Raw genomic sequence first — 23,061 nt, forward strand, 5'->3', positions numbered from 1 at the left:
AGCAGGTCTTTGAAATCCTCAAGTTGCAAACAATGGAAGTATTGAAAATTCCTTTTCAGTCCAGACTTTTTTTGCACTATCAGGGTGTTTGGACCATGTTTTACAACTTAAAGACCATGAGACCATGGAGATAAAAAGTTATTATTTTTTTCTTCTATTTTTCCTTGTCACAAAGAAATGTACACTTTTTGGATTGACAGTGTGAAAGTACAGAGATTAATAAGCGTAATATGTGCAAAATAAAGCACTAGATGAGTCGACTATTTGCCACCTTCTCTAGCATTCATTCAATGTATACAGTTGCAAAATGAAAAGATTATTTTTCTCTTGGCGCCCCCCTTGCTCTCCAGGAGTCATTGCTTGTACTTATTAGATTTATTAAATAAACTGAAGAAATACTGGAGTTTTGATGCTTGATAACTCCATTGGCTTGTTATGGTTACAATAAATATTTCCCCTGATCTGTGTTAAAATCTATAATTGAAGTATGGCTTAATTTTCTTTAAAGGTCAGTCTAATCAGGTCTTCAATTCAAAAGTTTTACTTATTCACAACAGGTGAAATTTACTTAATGGATGTTCGTAGAGCAATTCAGCTACTTTAATATGTTTATTACACTCTTTTTAAAAAATCATTCTCTTAAACCAACAGGTTGAAACTTACGGGTCAATGGAGAAGAAAGAGAAGGTTGAGTTTATTTTGGAACAAATGAGACTTTGCTTGGCTGTAAAGGACTATATTCGAACCCAAATCATCAGCAAAAAAATAAACACAAAATTCTTCCAGGGGGAAAATACTGAGGTAAAGGATGTGCAATTTCAAATTATTTTCATTCACTGATGACATCATGCAGACTCGAGTATTTGCCAGCTATAAAAAAAGAGCAGGAATTGTTTCTTTTTACAAATTGATCATGCAGTGATGGAGTATCTTGGTGCTTTGCCAGACTACCATGGATTTGTAAGATCTGAGCTATTTCTCACGAATTTCCATAGTTGTACTGTCTGGGTTTGATGGGCTGAGTGACCTTTTTATTGTGCTGCATTTTCTTGTGTTAAAATCTTTGATATTCATTTTTAAGCTTAGTCTCCATCTGACTAATACTAAAAGCAACTGCTTTACATATGATTATCCCTACATCTCTCGCAAGACCATTTTTACCTGACTGTATCTCCAATAATTTGATGCTGTTTGGCATCTTTTACAGGAGCTGAAGTTAAAATACTATAACCTAATGATTCAAGTTGATCAGCATGAGGGATCCTATCTATCAATCTGCAAACACTATCGTGCCATCTACGATACACCCTGTATTGAGACTGAGAGCACAAAATGGCAACAGGTAAAGAGCCGGTATTGATTGTGTAGGAGTGCTGTAATTGATGTGTTAGCTTTGAAGCTGCTGGATTTCCATTATTTCTTGCTCTTGCACTGTTTCTTGGTCCATGGATGATTCATGATCTTATGACTCGTAACTCTTAAAGACTAAAGGTTACCTGTTCACTGAACCACCTGAGAGATGTTTTGAAAAAACTTTGTTCTTGCCTGTTCTGATGAGCAATAGAATTATATCATGGATACTCTTTTACAGATTATGACAATTGCTCTGAGGCCAAAAGCTGCGGGGTTATAATAAGAATACTTATGTTTCCTCCTTCCCAGTTTCATCCAAACTAGAAGATATTCATGCAGCTAATTAGAGGCTCTGGCATATTAATGCAAATCAATGGCAACATCTGAGACAGAAATCGATCCCATTTTCCTCACTGTCCCTGAACATTTTAACACTGTCAAATTCTGAAAGCATCCTGCATTGTTCTAACATGCCCAGTAGTCCCTCTGTTCAGAGACCTTGTACTGAAATGAAAAAGCAGAATGCATTGTTCACATGATACAGTATAAGTTTGTAGTTTACTTTTTTAAAAGCTCAAGGTCGTCCAATTACAGAGCGATAGTGTGCCTTGCCATTCCAGATGGTTAAGGCATTAAAAAGAATCAAGGCCAGCAGAAGATGAAGATAAATGGCAAAAAGCAAACCTAGAAGCAGTGTGCAAAAAAAGATTAAATCCACGGAAAGGAATAAAGATAGAAAAATACAGGTCAATCTGGGTGTCAGAAGAAAGAATCTTTAAGTCCTGGGTTGTCTTTGTTCTCGTGCACCAGCCTGTAATCCATAGAGAAGTAACATCGCATGAGGAAGGGGAAAAATAAAAAGGGAGCTCCCTATGATAATTAACTGCAGTTTTAAATACCATGTCAGGGAAAACTTAATGTATATTTTTTAGAAAGGGAAAATTAGGCAAGAGGACAAGTCAGCTTTAAATATATTAAAAAGGACTGAACCCGAGGCAGGAACATTAACAAATAATATACAATATATAATATATAGTTGAAAAGGAGTATTTACCTAATTGTTCATGTATTTAGATATGTATGCTTTAAAATGTTGGTATTAAAAAAATTGCCTTTCTATTTACAACGCAATGAGCATTTAAACCAAATCCCTAACTCCACACCATATTGCAGTTCTGCAAAAGCTGGCAAGTGGAACAGATTCTGAGGAGTGGAGGGGAGAGAGAGACAAAGACCCACAATTATAATAAATTTTGCAGATGTAGTTTGCACGTTACCTGCAGAGGTAAACACTGCCCCCGACCTGCTTCTGTTTATTTGCTGTATTATGTTAATTGGGCTAAATTAAATAGATCATTTGGGAAGTAAACTGATTGGGGAAACAAATGATTTGGTATTGGCTTTCATCAAGTCGAATGTATTTATTAGTATTGCCTGTTGTAGAGTAATTCAGCATGTTTAATAAAATAAATATCTTGAAATGAATTAACCTCTGAAGAATTCAAATAATGTCTCACTCAAATAATATTGGGCATTTCCTTGGGGATTTGTCCAGGGTGTTGCTTGATTTCTCGGACTACTAAAAAATAAAAAGGGGAGGGGGTCGAGTTTATGTGGTGGAAACGATGCATTTCTGTAGAAGAGAGCAGCTGTTTATTCCTTGTGTTCTTTGAAGCAATCTGCAGAGCAGTTTGGTATGTGAAGTGTATATGATGAAAATGTGCCCACATTTAATCATTTTGAGCATTCAGTATTTCACAATCGCACAGTTAGCAATTGCTATATCTTTTCAAGAGACCAGAACAGTACTGCTACTCCCAGGTTTTGTAGTCTGTGTATATCTTTCTAAATTGCCTAAGTTTTTAATTATCTTTTTATATTTAACATTCAGGCTCTGAAGAGTGTTGTTCTCTATGTGATCCTGGCCCCTTATGACAATGAGCAATCTGATCTAGTCCACAGAATCAGTCTTGACAAAAAGCTTGAAGAGATTCAGAAGTACAGGTAAGGTAAAGTTTAAGAGGAAAACAAAATAAACCTTTTGATTGACTTGTCAACACTTTCAGCTTTTCCTAACAGTTGTTTTTAGAATTTGAGAGTTTCAAAAAAGAACTGTCCCAGTGGCTCAGTGAAAGAAAGAACTTGCCTTTCACATGATATGGGTGACCCAAAACGCTCACAGCCAATGAATTACTGAGGAAATACAGCCACTGATATATAAAGAAATACAACAGTCAAATTGCGCACAACTCGGTCCCTCAAACAGCAACTGGATAAATTACCAATTAACCTGGCTTTTGGTGATGGTAGGGTGATAAATGTTGGCTTGGACACCAGGTGAACTGCTCTTTGAATAGCTCTATGGGATCGTCTACATCCACCTGACACCTTGGTCTTAATATCTCATCCGAAAGACAGCGCATCCGACAATGCAACACTCTCTCTCAATACTGCATTGAAGTGCCAGCCCAGTTCATGTGCTCACATCGTGCCGTTTGGCTTGAGCCCACGACCTTTTGATTAAGGTGTGACTGCTACAACTGAGTCAAGGCTGCAAGTGAGTTTATTCCCAGTGTACTCTACAGCGCAGAGCTGCTCTCCGGCATGGCTATCAAGTCTGTATGTCAAATCTGTTCATGTCCTGCTGAATTCTACTATAAGAATTATCACCGGTGTGCTTTTATCGACACAACACCTTGGCTGCCCATGCTTGCAAACATTGCACCACCACACTTACGCCACAAATATTCAGTCTCCAGAGAATGCAATCGCTACACAAGCAAAGTCGTGCTAATCCAGGCCGACTTGAACAACCTACCACCTGCCTGTCTCAAATCTAGAAGGCCATTTTGGACCGTCGCCGAAGCCCTTCAGTGATCTCCCCTCAGCCTTGATGACCGCTGGCAAAATGCTTGGAAGAACTGTGACATACGGAATGGATTCTTTACCGAGGACTCCACAGTACAACCTGAAGGATCAAACCTTCCTCGCAAACCGTAGACAACCAGCAGCCGCCTCAGAACCGGTCATGGTAGATGCTGCCACTTTCTCCATAGATGGACGATTAAAGCATCCCCATCATGTGACTGTGGAGCTCCTAATCAGACCCTGGAGCACATCATTGCGCACTGCCCTCAGAGGAAATTCACAGGCAGCCTATAAGTTATCCACGCTGTTACACCGCAATCTTTGGCCTGGAGATCTGACAGATATTGACATTTGATTTGCTTTGCTACTACCATACAAAAGAAGTTGTTTATTCCCTGATCTGTGCTAAGTTGGTCTCAGCTGGGATGGTGGTTGGGCCACCGCAATTGGCTTTAGCACCCTTGGATTAGGAAGGCGAAAATCAACAATGGTTTCTGCCTCTGATCACTATCCAGCAACCTTTGCACTGTTCAGTGCTGCTGAACAGCTTGCCAATGTTCACTGTCGAGACTTGCATGTGAATAATGGCCACTTGAGCAGGGTACAGATGGCTAATTGTTTCTTGTGTAACTATACACCAGCAAGAAAATAACACCTTCAACACCCTTCTCTTGAAAAATGAAGGCTGAAGGGCTGCCCTAATAGAAGTCTTTAAAATGATGAAAGGTTTTGATAGAGTGCATACAGAGAAAATGTTGCCACTTGTGGGGAAGAGCAAAACTAGAGGCCATCAGTATAAGATAGTCACCAAGAAATCTAAGAGTGGTGAGAATGTGGAACTTGCGACCACAGGGAGTGGTTGAAGCGAATAGTATCAATGCATTTAAGGGGAGGCTAGACAAGCATATGAGGGAGAAGGGAATGGAGGGTTATGCTGATGAGATTTAATTGAGGAAAGAAGGGAGGAGGCTCGAGTGGAGCATAAACGCCGGCATGTTTCCGTGTCATATCTCCTGTGTAAATGGGGAGAATATTGGTGAGAGATTACATTATTAAAAAACAGCAGTATGTTTTAAAGTGTAATATTGAGGGTACATATATATAAAAGGATATTGTTAAATAATAAGTGCAGTATTTTTTCACTTGGCTCAGCAATTTATTTGCTTGTTTTATGCTTCTGGAAGAATAAGAATTCACTTGCGTTTAAATTGAATGTAACTGGAGGGAAATGCTTTATTGCAGTGCCAGAAGATATATTTTAGTCTTTCATGCTTGCTGTTGCAAGCATCATATTGAGAGATAACAGTATTGGGGTCATGTGCATTTAAAAAAAAATACATATGCATAGGGAGCAGGGTGGAGGATTGGTGCATTGCTGTGACTGAATATTGACAGGATCTCGCTCCTGTGATTCCTAATTGTAATGAGTTTGAGTTTGTAAACTCAGCCCAGCAGCCAATGCAGTTGCAAAATAATTGACATGAACATCTCCTGGAGAAAAGTGCAGTGGCCCCATGGTCTGGGATGGAGAAGGAAAGCTGTGGCATAGTGAGGGAAGTACAGAAAATTGGGGAGAAAGAAGTGAAGAGATTTATGTTTTTTTTTTAAAAACGGCTTAACTAGGTTTAACATTTTTAAAGTATTACTTTAAGTATTATTTACTTAATAGTAACCAATTGAAGTAAGTGTAATATATTTATATTTGATACATATGCACACACATATATAATATGACACACACACATTGCACTATATAAATGCAAGTTTATTTTTTAGTTTTTTTTTAATAAGGTTTGGTGGAACCATGTAAGACTGAGATGAGGAGGACTTTCTTCTGAGGGTTGTGAATCTTTGGAACGAAGGGCTGTGGATGCTGAGTCGTTGAGTATATTCAAGGCTGAGAGCGATAGATTTTTGGACTCTGGAGGGATATGGGGATAGGGCGGGAAAGTGGAGTTGAGGTGGAAGATTAGCCATGATATTGAATGGTGGAGCAGGCTCGAAGGGCCATATGGCCTACTCCTGCTCTGTTCTTGTGCTCATATCTGTTTTATACAACAGTGGCCAAATGGTTTTGCTTGGAGGTGTAAGCCCCATCTTGTGCTACAATCTACTCTTTCTATGGGGTGATTCTAACCAGTTATTAATATTTTTCACCGGTTTTAACGAGAGTAAGCAACCTTTGAGTTATAATTGCTTGGTTTGGAAAAGGTTAATTTGTTCTGTTCCTTTTTTGGACAGTAAGGGGTTTCTGAATTGCACCAGCCTTCAGGTCAGAATATTCATCTGATTACCAGAATGGCAAATATCAATATGGAATACTTCAAATCCAGTACAATCTTCTTTAATACCATCAGGTGCGTTGGAGTAAAGATGCAGTGTGAAACCAGAGATTCATATGCACTGAATATACCAACTGTAAGGAACATGCAATGAATTACTGTCTATAAGGAGCAAAGTTAGGACTTCTAGATTATAGAATTGATGATTGACACTGAGATTGTCAGGGATTTGATTGTGTACTGTTAAACTGCTGTGTTTTAGTCTAAGAGCAACATTGTGTTTCTGTTTTGCAGGGACCTGCTGAAGCTCTTTACCACAATGGAACTAATGCGTTGGAGCTCACTGGAGGACGATTATGGCAAGGAATTGAGGGAAGAATTGCCTGAAAATGTTTGCACAGATGTATTTTCCAGCACAGAAGAGGGAAATAAGAGATGGAAAGATCTTAAAAATCGGGTAGTGGAGCATGTACGTGTGCTGTAATTTTTAGACGTTAATGTCTGAATCCTGTTATATTTCTATAGCTTTATCACCAAGTGTCAGTGAATAGAATTTATTTATCAATTACTTTTTATTTTTCTCTGCCATTGAGTGCCTTTTAAATTGTTGCTTCATCATGGTGTTTCTGGTGGCTCAGTTAGTAAGTAATGTGCCTGGTGTGGTACAAATCCATAAAGAATGATGGATGATCTTGTTTGAACCCTGTATTGAGTTACCTGATCTCGGCAGAGGCAGCAGTGAGGGTGCTGCAGTTAACATAGAAACATAGAAAATAGGTGCAGGAGTAGGCCATTCAGCCCTTCTAGCTGCACCGCCATTCAATGAGTTCATGGCTGAACATGAAACTTCAGTACCCCCTTCCTGCTTTCTCGCCATACCCCTTGATCCCCCGAGTAGTAAGGACTTCATCTAACTCCCTTTTGAATATATTTAGTGAATTGGCCCCAACCATTTTCCGTGGCAGAGAATTCCACAGGTTCACCACTCTCTGGGTGAAGAAGTTCCTCCTCATCTCGGTCCTAAATGGCTTACCCCTTATCCTTAGACTGTGACCCCTGGTTCTGGACTTCCCCAACATTGGGAACATTCTTCCTGCATCTAATCTGTCTAACCCCGTCAGAATTTTAAACGTTTCTATGAGGTCCCCTCTCATTCTTCTGAACTCCAGTGAATACAAGCCCAGTTGATCCAGTCTTTCTTGATATGTCAGTCCCACCATCCCGGGAATCAGTCTAGTGAACCTTCGCTGCACTCCCTCAATAGCAAGAATGTCCTTCCTCAAGTTAGGAGACCAAAATTGTACACAATACTCCAGGTTACAGTTTTAGTGCTAGATAGAGGGGGTGGGGTGACAAAACAGGCATGGTTCCTGTCCCTAACTTCTATTCAGTGGCACTAAGTGACAAGTGGGTATGATGATCCAGTAAGGAGGAGATTTCTTCTTGATTTCTTCGCTCGCTCTCATTCCCCGCCCACCCCCACAGACCCCCAACAGCTTTCTAACTGTGCTCAATATTTAGGCTTGCACATAGCACTCCTCAAACTGTACCCAAGCATGATCCAGTGGAAAATAAAAGTGATGGGGAAGGTTAAAATGGTTGTAATAAACATTCTAGCAAGCCTTTTGCTGGAATAAAGAGCCAGGTGTTGACTAAGCATGAGCCATATCTCAAGATTCCAAGTGGCTGCTCTTCCCGGAGGATGGTAATAGAATAATCTATACTACAAGTTCTGTATAAGCTTGCATTTCTTGTCTACAAACTCCACTTTCTGTGGTCTCACTTTTTGATTGTAAGTACTTCTGAAATCATTTATAATTGGAATTCCCTATGTAAACGTGTCTGAGTAGTGCTGCAGTCACTCGGTGTTAAGATCCACAGTATCGTTTACCACTATAGCCTGTAACACACAATGAGAAACATGGGAGATGAACTGGTCTACTCATACATTTTAAGCTGTGGTTTGTTCATATTGCACTGAGTGCTAAACTATAAACCATTCTACAGATAATTACAGCCAGGAGAAAGATAAATCAGAATCTCTGGATCTTGCCCTGTTAAAAATACAATTTTTTTTTATTGTCCTGCTATAATTTTTCAAAAACTTTACATTTTAATGTTGATATTTCAGAATATTCGAATAATGGCAAAATATTACACACGGATCACAATTAAGAGAATGGCAGAGCTTCTTGATCTTTCCATTGATGTAAGTACCAAACCTTCTGTAATCTCAGGTGTTGTCACTAGGATTTCAAGAAAGCATAATGGTGCAAGTGTGTGTAATTTTCAAACTGCAGTCACTTCAACCATGATAATCACCCAGCTGTACAATTATAGATGTTGTCCTCCCAAACTTGGGTTGTCTCCGGAGAGAGTATTTTGAGCTGCGTAACAACGTGAACTACAGGTGGTAGTGATGGGAGCAATTTTAAGGAGATGAATTAAGAGCATTGCGCAAGAGACGTACCACACAACATTGAAGCATATTGGCTTAAGTGCATTTTTCCCCGTTACAAAATATGGGCACTGTTATACTAAATAAGCCTGGTGACAACACTGCTATTTTTTATGAATGAAACTTGATGATTCTTTATAGAATAAGGCACAGAGAACAGCTACTTTTTTTTAAATAAAAAGGCAATGGCAGCAAACCATGTAACCCAGGAAAACAAGTTAACTGCCATCACTGTTTATTTTCTTGAAAATTAACACTGCAAAGTCATCTGACTTATCAGATGAGATGTGGGTGCTGCGTTTACATTTATTAGAATGAGGGTACAGATGTATTATTTGGTGCAGACCTGATGGCAAATGAAGCCGTTCTGCTGCTTGTTACCTTTAACAATAGGTCTGTCTTTTCAATCTGGCATTGAAGACCAATGAGACTGAATACATTAAGGCGAGGATAGGAAGTAGAAACGGTGATGGACATCAGGATATGGAGAGAACATGGTGGAAGCGCAGGAGAGAAACTACAAAATGAAAAGAACCGTGCCATTGGCTAGAAGCAGATTCTGAAATGAAAGCAGTGCTTTGTCAATGTGTCCGATCTGCTGAGCAAAAAGAAGCTCTCACCACGGCAGTGGAAATGTCTTGGTGGAGAGCACATGAAATTCGAAAGGAGAATTAAATGAATCAGTTCTTAGGCCACACATAGCACACATTAGTATGTTCCCATTTAATAGCTGCTTCTACAAATTGGAACATTAACATTGTCGTCAGGTGTAAAATGCCACTGTAATGGTTGGTCATTTCAGGTCTTTTATGTTTTTTGTGTTCCTGTTTATAGGCAGTCATGGAGCAGCCAGTTTGTGTAAAACTTCTCCAATGGGAATATTGTGAAGGTACCATTGCAGTGACACAAGTGCACTGTAGAACTACTGTAGTTAAAACTTGATGACATTGCACTGGGGACTTAAAAATGTCTGCTCCAAGCCTTGTAACACTAGTTGTAAAGCAGAAATCACCACAATAAGAGGAAATTGGGACATCAATAAATGTACAGATATTTTCCTTTGTAGCATTTAGGATTATTTGACAGTCCAGTAGAGTCAGCTTTCCCTTTTGCTGAATTTATATTGCTTATTTTCCAGTTTTAATCCAAGCTTATATTTTTTGCAGGAATCTGAGGAGTTCCTTTCCAATCTGGTGGTAAACAAGACCATCTTCGCAAAAGTAGACAGGCTAGCGGGAATTATCAATTTCCAGAGACCCAAGGACCCCAATGACATTCTCAACGACTGGTCACACAAGCTGAACTCTCTGATGGCACTAGTGAACAAAACCACGCACCTCATAGCTAAGGAGGAGATGATTCACAACCTCCAGTAGAGGATGAGAGTTGATGTGTCTTTTGAAAAGACATTTTAAGATCTAAAATAATCCTTAATAACCATGCAAAAAATATATATATTTCTTTTCAAGCTGAACCAAAAGCATCTTATTGTCTTGGTACATGGTCTCCATATGGTTAGATATCGAAGGATAAACTTTGATAGCATGGTTGATTTCCTCTTTTTTTTAAAAAGTAGTCTAAACTGGAGTTTGAATAAAGCGAGTGTTTGCATTTTGTGATATGTACTGTAAATGGAATGAACTATACCATCAAAATATTGTCACCAGGGTGACTTTTTTCAATTGAAAATTTCTGATGTTTTGTATTATTTAGATCTGTTCATTAAACCAAATTTAAAAAGACAAATTTCCTTACCAATAATTACTGTATTCTCCCACATGTTAATTATGCTATTCCATTTACACTGCAGTGAATGTAAAACTGAAAAATACTGAAGTGGAGAAAAATTCCATGTATTTTGCCCCCTTTCCTTCTACGATGAAGCATTGTTTGACCAGTGCACTTGATGTTTTAAGTTGTGTAACCATTGCTAACAGAACACTGATTTAACTGTTTGGCCATATTTGTTTAACACCATTCCTTCCCCTCTGTTTTAAGTATTTATATTGGCATTATCATTATCGTGATTGTAAGTAATACAGCATACTTTCTGATCGAACTTGCATTGTTTATGGTTCCCCCATAAAGAAACCTATAAAATTTCGCTTGAACACCGATCCAATTTTTCTTTCTTTTAATTGTGTAAAGAGGATCTGTTGTACATCGAGATTGTATTGTACAGTCCATAATAATCAACTCAACATGAAGAAATTTCACAGAACAGTTGCATTTCCTTAAAGTTGTGACAAAGAGGATTTTAAAACGGGATTGTAACAGCTGCTTCCTTTTCATCACACACTAAATAAATGGTCCCATAGCAACCGCACTGCCAGTCATGAGTAGCAGAATTAAAGTAACCAACTGCAGCCAGAACCGCCCTTTTTGTTGTTGCTTTTAGATGTGCTATCGGTAACTTACATCTTGTCTCATCCCCACAACTGTTACATTTGCCTCCCTTATTTTCAGATCCTAAATCTAAAAGTTTTTTTTTTTAATTTACTTTCCATTTTATCCAGAGAGTGGTTAGAATGTGAAACTCGCTACCACGTGGAGTGGTTGAGGCGAATAGCATAGATACATTTAAAGGGATGCTCGATAAACACCTGAGAGAAAGGCGTGGAAGGATAAGCTGATGGGGAATGAAGAAAAGGGGCGAGAGGAGGCTCATGTGGAGCACAAACACCAGCAGGGACCAAATAGGCCGAATGGCCTGTTTCTGTGCTGTACATTCTATGTACTTTTGCTTTTGGAGGTTTATTCACACCCAGGCAAGTGGATCGGTAAAAACTTGCGCACATCCCTCTACTGATGTAACTCTTTGTGAGCTGCTCGGAGGTGGAGGATAACTGGCTTTCCAGTTTTTTCTCCTCGCTCTCTTTGACCGAGCCTTTAGTTCCAATTCACAATACTTGAGCTGAGAAACTCTCAATGTGGAGAATTGAATGCATGCCCACAGTCTACTACACAGCATGTTGGAGTTCTAAGCAATAGGAAGTGTTTTTCATAGTGTGGTGATATATCGGATATAGTATTGCATATCTTGTGCATCTAATTTATAAGTTTCTGAGGTACAACGACGTTTAAAAACCCATTAGAGGAAGTAGTAACCGAGGATATGTAATGGGGAGTGCTAAAATGGGGAATAAGAAAATGTAATTTGACCCATCAAGCCCTCTCTGTCCACTACATTGTGTCTAGTTTGTACTGTCCTCGACTCTCTGCAATGGGCGGGGGGAGGGGGTGCGGTGATCAGATCTGGCAAACTTCTGGTTAGTACCACCCATGGGCCGCCATCCTGAATGTTCTAATACCACTGCAATCTAGTTTGTGATATCCTAATACCTTAACCTCTTCAGTTAATTATTTGAGTTGGATGAGTGCTACATTGGAACACTTTACACAAAGGGGCTGAAAACTGAAGGGCCAGTCACTCCAAACCACTCTTTTAGTTGTGGGGAAGCGTTGGAGGAGGCCTTGGTGCAGATCTCCAATCTGGAGAAATGCATGTAACGGGGAGGGGTTGAAGTGGGGGATAAGCTAAGTGACAACGCTGCTATTTTTTGTGAATGAAATTTTATGTGCCCAATAATGATTCTATGGAAAATAAGCCACAACTGTTCATTTTTGAAAAGGCAATGACAGCAGGACACGCATACAAGAACAATACGTTTTCTCTGAAACAGACCTTTTAAAAGTAACCAAGACCGTTCTGAATTAGCTAGAATATTGGAGCTTCCTCCGTGAATCAGGGAAATTGCCTCTTCTATAGTTCAATGTGGCCCATCAAACCTGTGCGGTGGCAAGATTTTCAACTGGAATTATCAATTCGTATTTCCTGCCCTTGTTATCTCTTTTAATATGGTCCCTTCTCAAATACTTACCCAAAGAATGCAAAAGGCAGGAGGCAACAGAGCAGAGTAGCACTGGGGTAAGTGTAAACCACAAGGTGATAGGAAGGGACAATATGTATGAATATAAAGGGGCTGCAGGAGGGGTCAAAACTAAAAATCATGGTTTAAAAGCTAGTATTAAAACACTTTACCTAAACGCATGCAGCATTCGAAATAAAGTAAATGACTTGACGGCACAAATAGAAACATAGAAACATAGAAAATAGGTGCAGGAGCAGGCCATTCAGCCCTTCTAGCCTGCACCGCCATTCAATGAGTTCATGGCTGAACATGAAACTTCAGTACCCCCTTCCTGCTTTCTCGCCATAACCCTTGATCCCCCGAGTAGTAAGGACTTCATCTAACTCCCTTTTGAATATATTTAGTGAATTGGCCTCAACTACTTTCTGTGGTAGAGAATTCCACAGGTTCACCACTCTCTGGGTGAAGAAGTTTCTCTTCATCTCGGTCCTAAATGGCTTACCCCTTATCCTCAGACTGTGACCCCTGGTTCTGGACTTCCCCAACATTGGGAACATTCTTTCTGCATCTAACCTGTCTAAACCCGTCAGAATTTTAAACGTTTCTATGAGGTCCCCTCTCATTCTTCTGAACTCCAGTGAATACAAGCCCAATTGATCCAATCTTTCTTGATAGGTCAGTCCCGCCATCCCGGGAATCAGTCTGGTGAACCTTCGCTGCACTCCCTCAATAGCAAGAATGTCCTTCCTCAAGTTAGGAGACCAAAACTGTACACAATACTCCAGGTGTGGCCTCACCAAGGCCCTGTACAACTGTAGCAACACCTCCCTGCCCCTGTATTCAAATCCCCTCGCTATGAAGGCCAACATGCCATTTGCTTTCTTAACCGCCTGCTGTACCTGCATGCCAACCTTCAATGACTGATGTACCATGACACCCAGGTCTCGTTGCACCTTCCCTTTTCCTAATCTGTCACCATTCAGATAATAGTCTGTCTCTCTGTTTTTACCACCAAAGTGGATAACCTCACATTTATCCACATTATACTTCATCTGCCATGCATTTGCCCACTCACCTAACCTATCCAAGTCACTCTGCAGCCTAATAGCATCCTCCTCGCAGCTCACACTGCCACCCAACTTAGTATCATCCGCAAATTTGGAGATACTGCATTTAATCCCCTCGTCTAAATCATTAATGTACAATGTAAACAGCTGGGGCCCCAGCACAGAACCTTGCGGCACTCCACTAGTCACTGCCTGCCATTCTGAAAAGTACCCGTTTACTCCTACTCTTTGCTTCCTGTCTGACAACCAGTTCTCAATCCACGTCAGCACACTACCCCCAATCCCATGTGCTTTAACTTTGCACATTAATCTCTTGTGTGGGACCTTGTCGAAAGCCTTCTGAAAGTCCAAATATACCACATCAACTGGTTCTCCTTTGTCCACTTTACTGGAAACATCCTCAAAAAATTCCAGAAGATTTGTCAAGCATGATTTCCCTTTCACAAATCCATGCTGACTTGGACCTATCATGTCACCATTTTCCAGATGCACTGCTATGACATCCTTAATAATTGATTCCATCATTTTACCCACTACTGAGGTCAGGCTGACCGGTCTATAATTCCCTGTTTTCTCTCTCCCTCCTTTTTTAAAAAGTGGGGTTACATTGGCTACCCTCCACTCCATAGGAACTGATCCAGAGTCAATGGAATGTTGGAAAATGATTGTCAATGCATCCGCTATTTCCAAGGCCACCTCCTTAAGTACTCTAGGATGCAGGCCATCAGGCCCTGGGGATTTATCTGCCTTCAATCCCATCAATTTCCCCAACACAATTTCCCGACTAATAAAGATTTCCCTCAGTTCCTCTTCCTTACTAGACCCTCTGACCCCTTTTATATCCGGAAGGTTGTTTGTATCCTCCTTAGTGAATACCGAACCAAAGTACTTGTTCAATTGATCCGCCATTTCTTTGTTCCCCGTTATGACTTCCCCTGATTCTGACTGCAGGGGACCTACGTTTGTCTTCACCAACCTTTTTCTCTTTACATACCTATAGAAACTTTTGCAATCCGCCTTAATGTTCCCTGCAAGCTTCTTCTCGTACTCCATTTTCCCTGTCCTAATCAAACCCTTTGTCCTCCTCTGCTGAGTTCTAAATTTCTCCCAGTCCCCAGGTTCGCTGCTATTTCTGGCCAATTTGTATGCCACTTCCTTGGCTTTAATACTATCCCTGATTTCCCTAGATAGCCACGGTTGAGCCACCTTCCCCTTTTTATTTTTACGCCAGACAGGAATGTACAATTGTTGTACTTCATCCATGCGGTCTCTAAATGTCTGCCATTGCCCATCCACAGTCAACCCCCTAAGTATCATTCGCCAATCTATCCTAGCCAATTCTCGCCTCATACCTTCAAAGTTACCCTTCTTTAAGTTCTGGACCATGGTCTCTGAATTTACTGTTTCATTCTCCATCCTAATGCAGAATTCCACCATATTATGGTCACTCTTCCCCAAGGGGCCTCGCACAATGAGATTGCTAATTAATCCTCTCTCATTACACAACACCCAGTCTAAGATGGCCTCCCCCCTAGTTGGTTCCTCAACATATTGGTCTAGAAAACCATCCCTTATGCACTCCAGGAAATCCTCCTCCACCGTATTGCTTCCAGTTTGGCTAGCCCAATCTATGTGCATATTAAAGTCACCCATTATAACTGCTACACCTTTATTGCATGCACCCCTAATTTCCTGTTTGATGCCCTCCCCAACATCCCTATTACTGTTTGGAGGTCTGTACACAACTCCTACTAACGTTTTTTGCCCTTTGGTGTTCTGCAGCTCTACCCATATAGATTCCACATCATCCAAGCTAATGTCTTTCCTAACTATTGCATTAATCTCCTCTTTAACCAGCAATGCTACCCCACCTCCTTTTCCTTTTATTCTATCCTTCCTGAATGTTGAATACCCCTGAATGTTGAGTTCCCAGCCCTGATCATCCTGGAGCCACGTCTCCGTAATCCCAATCACATCATATTTGTTAACATCTATTTGCACAATTAATTCATCCACCTTATTGCGGATACTCCTTGCATTAAGACACAAAGCCTTCAGGCTTGTTTTATTAACACCCTTTGTCCTTTTAGAATTTTGCTGTACAGTGGCCCTTTTTGTTCTTTGCCTTGGGTTTCTCTGCCCTACACTTTTCCTCATCTCCTTTCTGTCTTTTGCTTTTGGCTCCTTTTTGTTTCCCTCTGTCTCCCTGCATTGGTTCCCATCCCCCTGCCATATTAGTTTAAATCCTCCCCAACAGCACTAGCAAACACTCCCCCGAGGACATTGGTTCCAGTCCTGCCCAGGTGCAGACCGTCCGGTTTGTACTGGTCCCACCTCCCCCAGAACCGGTCCCAATGCCCCAGGAATTTGAATCCCTCCCTGCTGCACCACTGCTCAAGCCACGTATTCATTACAAATGAGTATGATTTGGTGGCCATTACAGAAAAGTGGTTGCAGGGTGGCCAAGACTGGGAATTAAACATACAGGGGTATCTGACAATTCGGAAGGATAGACAAGAAGGGAAAGGAGGTGGGGTAGCTCTGTTAATAAAGGATGATATCAGGGCAGTTGTGAGAGATGATATTGGCTCTAATGAACAAAATATTGAATCATGGTGGGTGGAGATTAGAGATAGTAAGGGGAAAAAGTCACTGGTGGGCGTAGTTTATAAGCCCCCAAATAACTTAACAGTGGGGCGGACAATAATCAAAGGAATAATAGAGGCATGTGAAAAAGGAATGGCAGTAATCATGGGGGATTTTAACCGACATATCGATTGGTCAAATCAAATCTCACGGGGTAGCCTGAAGGAGGATTTCATAGAATGCATACGGGATTGTTTCTTGGAACAGTATGTTACAGAACCTACAAGGGAGCAAGCTATCTTAGATCTGGTCCTGTGTAATGAGACAAGAATAATAAACGATCTGCTAGTAAAAGATCCTCTCGGAATGAGTGATCACAGTATGGTTGAATTTGTAATACAGATTGAGGGTGAGGAAGTAGTGTCTCAAACGAGCGTACTATGCTTAAACAAAGGGGACTACAGTGGGATGAGGGCAGAGTTAGCGAAAGTAGATTGGGAACACAGACTAAACAGTGGCACAGTGGAGGACTTTTAAGGAGCTCTTTCATAGTGCTCAACAAAAATATATTCCAGTGAAAAAGGGCAGTAAGAGAAGGGATAACCAGCCGTGGATAGCCAAGGAAATAAAGGAGAGTATGAAATTAAAAACCAATGCGTATAAGGTGGCCAAGGTTAGTGGGAAACTAGAAGATTGGGAAAATTTTAAACGACAGCAAAGAATGACTAAGAAAGCAATAAAGAAAGGAAAGATAGATTACGAAAGTAAACTTGCGCAAAACATAAAAACAGATAGTAAAAGCTTTTACCGATATATAAAACGGAAGAGAGTGACTAAAGTAAATGTTGGTCCTTTAGAAGATGAGAAGGGGGATTTAGTAATGGGAAATGTGGAAATGGCTGAGACCTTAAACAATTATTTTGCTTTGGTCTTCACAGTGGAAGACACAAAAACCATGCCAAAAATTGCTGGTCATGGGAATGTGGGAAGGGAGGACCTTGAGACAATCACTATCACTAGGGAGGTAGTGCTGGACAGGCTAATGGGACTCAAGGTAGACAAGTCCCCTGGTCCTGATGAAATGCATCCCAGGGTATTAAAAGAGATGGCGGAAGTTATAGCAGATGCATTCGTTATAATCCAGCAAAATTCTCTGGACTCTGGGGAGGTACCAGTGGATTGGAAAGCAGCTAATGTAACGCCTCTGTTTAAAAAAGGGGGGCAGACAAAAGGCAGGTAACTATAGGCCGGTTAGTTTAACATCTGTAGTGGGGAAAATGCTTGAAGCTATCATTAAGGAAGAAATAGCGGGACATCTAGATAGGAACAGTGCAATCAAGCAGACGCAACATGGATTCATGAAGGGGAAATCATGTTTAACTAATTTACTGGAATTCTTTGAGGATTTAACAAGCATGATGGATAGAGGTGTACCGATGGATGTGGTGTATTTAGATTTCCAAAAGGCATTCGATAAGGTGCCACACAAAAGGTTACTGCAGAAGATAAAGGTACGCGGAGTCAGAGGAAATGTATTAGCATGGATCGAGAATTGGCTGGCTAACAGAAAGTAGAGAGTCGGGATAAATGGGTCCTTTTCAGGTTGGAAATCGGTGGTTAGTAGTGTGCCACAGGGATCAGTGCTGGGACCACAACTGTTTACAATATACATAGATGACCTGGAAGAGGGGACAGAGTGTAGTGTAACAAAATTTGCAGATGACACAAAGATTAGTGGGAAAGCGGGTTGTGTAGAGGACACAGAGAGGCTGCAAAGAGATTTAGATAGGTTAAGTGAATGGGCTAAGGTTTGGCAGATGGAATACAATGTCGGAAAATGTGAGGTCATCCAACTTGGGAGAAAAAACAGTAAAAGGGAATATTGTTTGAATGGGGAGAAATTACAACATGCTGTGGTGCAGAGGGACCTGGGGGTCCTTGTGCATTAATCCCAAAAAGTTAGTTTGCAGGTGCAGCAGGTAATCAGGAAGGCGAATGGAATGTTGGCCTTCATTGCGAGAGGGATGGAGTACAAAAGCAGGGAGGTCCTGCTGCAACTGTACAGGGTATTGGTGAGGCCGCACCTGGAGTACTGCGTGCAGTTTTGGTCACCTTACTGAAGGAAGGATATACTAGCCTTGGAGGGGGTACAGAGACGATTCACTAGGCTGATTCCGGAGATGAGGGGGTTACCTTATGATGATAGATTGAGTAGACTGGGTCTTTACTCGTTGGAGTTCAGAAGGATGAGGGGTGATGTTATAGAAACATTTAAAATAATGAAAGGGATAGACAAGATAGAGGCAGAGAGGTTGTTTTCACTGGTCAGGAGGCCAGAACTAGGGGGCACAGCCTCAAAATACGGGGGAGCCAATTTAAAACCGAGTTGAGAAGGAATTTCTTCTCCCAGAGGGTTGTGAATCTATGGAATTCTCTGCCCAGGGAAGCAGTTGAGGCTAGCTCATTGAATGTATTCAAATCACAGATAGATAGATTTTTAACCAATAAGGGAAATAAGGGTTACGGGGAGTGGGCGGGTAAGTGGAGCTGAGCCCACAGCCAGATCAGCCATGATCTTTTTGAATGGCGGAGCAGGCTCGAGGGGCTAGATGGCCTACTCCTGTTCCTAATTCTTATGTTCTTATGTAATTCCATTTTCAATTATGTTGTAGTCTTTGTCTCAATCGGCACTATTGGAATTTCCTGTAATTTTTTCCTCCCGTGAAAAAGCCCCAATTTTTTTGAGCCCCCCCATTGATCGCTATAGCCATGTTCTTGGTGCGTCTTCATTGTACAAGAGCAGGGACTATTGATTGCACCTAAAAAAAATAACACTGAAGCTTTTATCAATCATGATTAAAAATTACATGTTACTTTAAATGTCGATTCATTGATAAAATAACCTACAAAATTTAAACAGTCAAATCATTGATTCTGTGGTTCAATTAGTTGTTGATCAAATGTATAGACATTAGGGCAAATGAATTGCTATAACACATCCAGATATTTTCACTGCCTCTGAGACTTGCAATATTGTAGTACTTGGGGTAACAACTCAGCATGTGGATCAAGGTAGACATTTTATAGGATGTTACATTTCCCCTTGTGATCTTTCAAAAGTTCAGATTTTGAACACTCTACAATAAGACAATTGGATGAGTGTTCGACTGAAGATTTGAGGTATTTCTTGTAAAATGTAATTCTTGAGTAAATAAGTGGATAGTAACAAAAGCATATGAATCTACACATACAATAACAGAAAAGCTGATTTAATAAGCTGTCGTCTCGGCAAATCTTTTGCCAGTCCGCTAGTTCCGGTAAGCTAGGAACAAGAGGGCTGTGGGGAGTTGATAAAACTGGCAATAGGAACCGAGATTTGGATATGTAGCTGATTTAATAAACAGTGCAAAATTAAATTCTGCCTCATAGTCTGCAGAAACCTAAGATAACCAGAAACACTGGGGCACCTGTTCTTCCATAATTCTGCAACAGAACTCACAAGAATTAATCTTGCTGTCAACGATGCTGCTTTCCAGTTATTGATTGTTTGATCTCTTGATTTAAGAAATCATATTTGGGTTCTGCTAAAATATCTTGTTGTAGATGGTTTCCTTGGTTTCCTTCAAGGGTCAAGAACAATCAAATAATCCAAACACGAATCTGATCTCTTCATGAGTTGGGGAAGGAGATGGAAACAAAATCTAATGCCTCACAGTTTCAAATTCTTTCTCATCTCGGAAACTTAAATGACATGACTTGAAATATTGTATAGATACAAAGTTGTTTACAGAGCAATTTATTCTACTGGGAAGGCGGATTTATAACCAAGACACCTGTTCCATGGCTAACTGGGTGTAACCAAACAGGAAAGCAGGGATAAAGGCATTTTTAAACTTTTCACCCCCGCCCCCAAAATTTCTGCTATCCACACCTAAATATGTTGACGCTTTGTTAGGTAATGTTTCTTGGGTGTTGGCAATGCTCTGATACCTTTGTCTGGTTGCCAGTTCTTCATATATCTCAGAAATGCATCAAAAAATGCTTCATGCAAAACATACAATGAGTTACTTTTAAGTTCAGTAACTTGTGGAAGCAAAAATGGTAGCCATTTTACTCAAAGCAAGATGCTGTTTTAGATGACAGAGCAATTAATGTGGGGTTTATTTTAGCTGTGCTGGTTGAGGGATGAATGTTGGCCTGGTCTCTAGAAAATTCCCTTGTATTCAAATAGTAAAAGAAAGAAAGACTTGCATTTGTATAGCACTTTTCACAACCTCAATGTCCCAAAGCATTTTTTCAGCAAATGAAGTATTTTTGCAGTGCAGTCACTGTTGTAATGTAGGAAACATGGCAGCCAGTTTGCGCACAGCACGCTCCCAAAAACAATGTAATAATGACCAGGTAATTTTTTTAATGATGTTGGTTGAAGAATAAACATTGGTCAGGATACCGGGGAGAACCCCCAGATCTTCAAAATAGTGCCATTGGATCTTTTACATCCACCTGAGGGCAAACGGGGCCTCGGTTTAACGTCTCATCCGAAAGATGGCACCACTGACAATACTTCATTGGAGTGTCAGCCTAAATTTTGCACTCAAATCTCTGAATAATTGAACTCAACCAAAGAGCCAGGGCCTCAATTTAACATATTTAAAGGAAGGCACCTCTTGAAATACAGCACTGTGGTGAGCTGATTATGTGCTCATAAGAATTAGGAGCAGGAGTAGGCCATATGGCCCCTCGAGCCTGTTGCACCATTCTACAGTGTCCTCGGGACAAGAACCAGGCTTCATTTGCACTATATTCGAATCCCTCTATGGCCTCGTCCCCTCCCCATCTTCTCCGACCTTAAAACCCTCCGAGAACTCTGTTTCTCCAACTCTGGTCTCTTGTGCAATCCCCACTTCCTTTGCCCCACCATTGGTGGCCGTACCTTCAGCAGTCTCGGCCCTAAGCTCTTGAGTTCCCTCCCTAAACCTCTCCATCGCTCCTCTTTTATGACGCTGCTTAAAACCTACCTCTTTTGACCAAGCATTTGGTCACCTGTCCAAATATCTCTTTCTGTGGCCCAGTGTCAATTGTCTGATTACGTTCCTGTGAAACGCCTTATCACATTTTACCATGTTAAAGACACTCTAGAAATACAAATTGCTGTATGGAGTGCAGTCCTGTCTGGCTCTCCCTGCTTTGTTGCATTCATAAAGTTAAAAGTACCTTAAAACTCCAGTAATATTGGATGGTCAAGCAGCTGAAAAGAGAGCAGCAATTTCAAAATAATCAATTAACAAAACTTTCTGTGCATCAAGAAAATCATTGAGAAAATCAAGGGGTTAATAAATAAAATATTTTTTGAGTTGTGGTCAGCACTGAAGTGAAAATTGGACCTTGAAGACTGGAGATATTTTAAGATATACTGTTACCGGCCTGTGCTGAATAACTTGGATAAAAAGAATGTCGAATGACAGAGGCCTTGAACTCGCCCAAGAAAAAGAAATTATGATCGGACTGAGTATGATTTTTTAAAATCACCTACTGTGGGCACTTTAGTTCTGAGTACAGTGTCAGCTGTGGCTCAGTGGGTAGCACCCTCACCTCTGAGTCAGAAGGTTGTGGGTTCAAGTCCCATTCCAGAGGCTTGAGCACAAAAATCGACGCTGACATTCCAATGCAGTGCTGAGGGAGCGCTGCACTGTTGGAGGTGCCGTCGTTTGGATGAGACGTTAAACCGAGGTCCTGTCTGCTCTCTCAGGTGGACGTAATAGATTCTATGGCACTACTTTGAAGAAGAGCAGGGGAGTTATCCCCGGTGTCCTGGCCAATATTTAACTCTCAATCAACATAACAAAAACATTGCTGCTTGTGGGAGCTTGCTGTGTGCAAATTGGCTGCTGCATTTCCCACATTACAACAGTGACTACATTTCAAAAGTACTTCATTGGCTGTAACGTGCTTTGGGATGTCCTGAGGTTGTGAGTCACAGGTAAATTGTTGGAATTGATACTGTCTGGATAAGTTGCAGGTATCAGATCAAGACGCAGGTAAAGAAGAATGTGGCTGGATGATGTGAAGGATTGGGCAGGTGTAACATCAAGGCTGGTACTATCCTTTACAAGAAAAAACAAGGAAGAAAAAATTGCCTTTCAGAATTTGCCTTTCTCGACCTCGGGATGTCCCAAAGCACTTTGCATGTGGGAGCTGGTTGACCCCATTGAGGTCCACTTGAGGTAAGTGTCTTCAGTTCAAGGAACTTCGGCTCCGCGTTGATGAGCTGGAGTCCGAGCTACGGACACTGCGACACATCAGGGAGGGGGAGAGTTACCTGGACACTGTGTTCCAGGAAGCAGTCACACCCCTTAGATTAATTAATTCAAATTTGGTCAGGGACAGGAGGGTGTGACTATGAGTGAGGCAGGTATTGGGACCCAGGATGTAGTGATGGAGGAGCCTCAGCCCATGTTCTTGTCCAACAGTAGTCAAGAGACAAGTCCTTCCCTCAGTTCACCCTTCAGAACTGCTGTAACTGCCTCAAGATTTTCAACATTCCAACTTCCATTTCACATCCCTTTACATCATGC

General features: G+C 40.9%; 1 protein-coding gene across 1 annotated transcript in view; it reads left to right on the forward strand.

The window, feature by feature from the left end:
- The window catches only part of psmd12 (proteasome 26S subunit, non-ATPase 12), a 62,041-nt gene extending 50,963 nt beyond the window's left edge, over positions 1-11,078 (forward strand). Inside the window, exons 6-11 of the mRNA XM_070858242.1 lie at positions 652-801; positions 1,208-1,342; positions 3,245-3,357; positions 6,798-6,972; positions 8,635-8,712; positions 10,128-11,078. Coding sequence (XP_070714343.1) covers positions 652-801; positions 1,208-1,342; positions 3,245-3,357; positions 6,798-6,972; positions 8,635-8,712; positions 10,128-10,337 — 861 coding nt within the window. The 3' untranslated portion in view covers positions 10,338-11,078. The remainder of the gene's footprint in view (positions 1-651; positions 802-1,207; positions 1,343-3,244; positions 3,358-6,797; positions 6,973-8,634; positions 8,713-10,127) is intronic.
- Positions 11,079-23,061: the final 11,983 nt, after the last annotated feature.

Source organism: Pristiophorus japonicus, chromosome 16, assembly GCF_044704955.1.
Source record: "Pristiophorus japonicus isolate sPriJap1 chromosome 16, sPriJap1.hap1, whole genome shotgun sequence".
In the NCBI taxonomy this organism is placed as follows: domain Eukaryota; kingdom Metazoa; phylum Chordata; class Chondrichthyes; family Pristiophoridae; genus Pristiophorus; species Pristiophorus japonicus.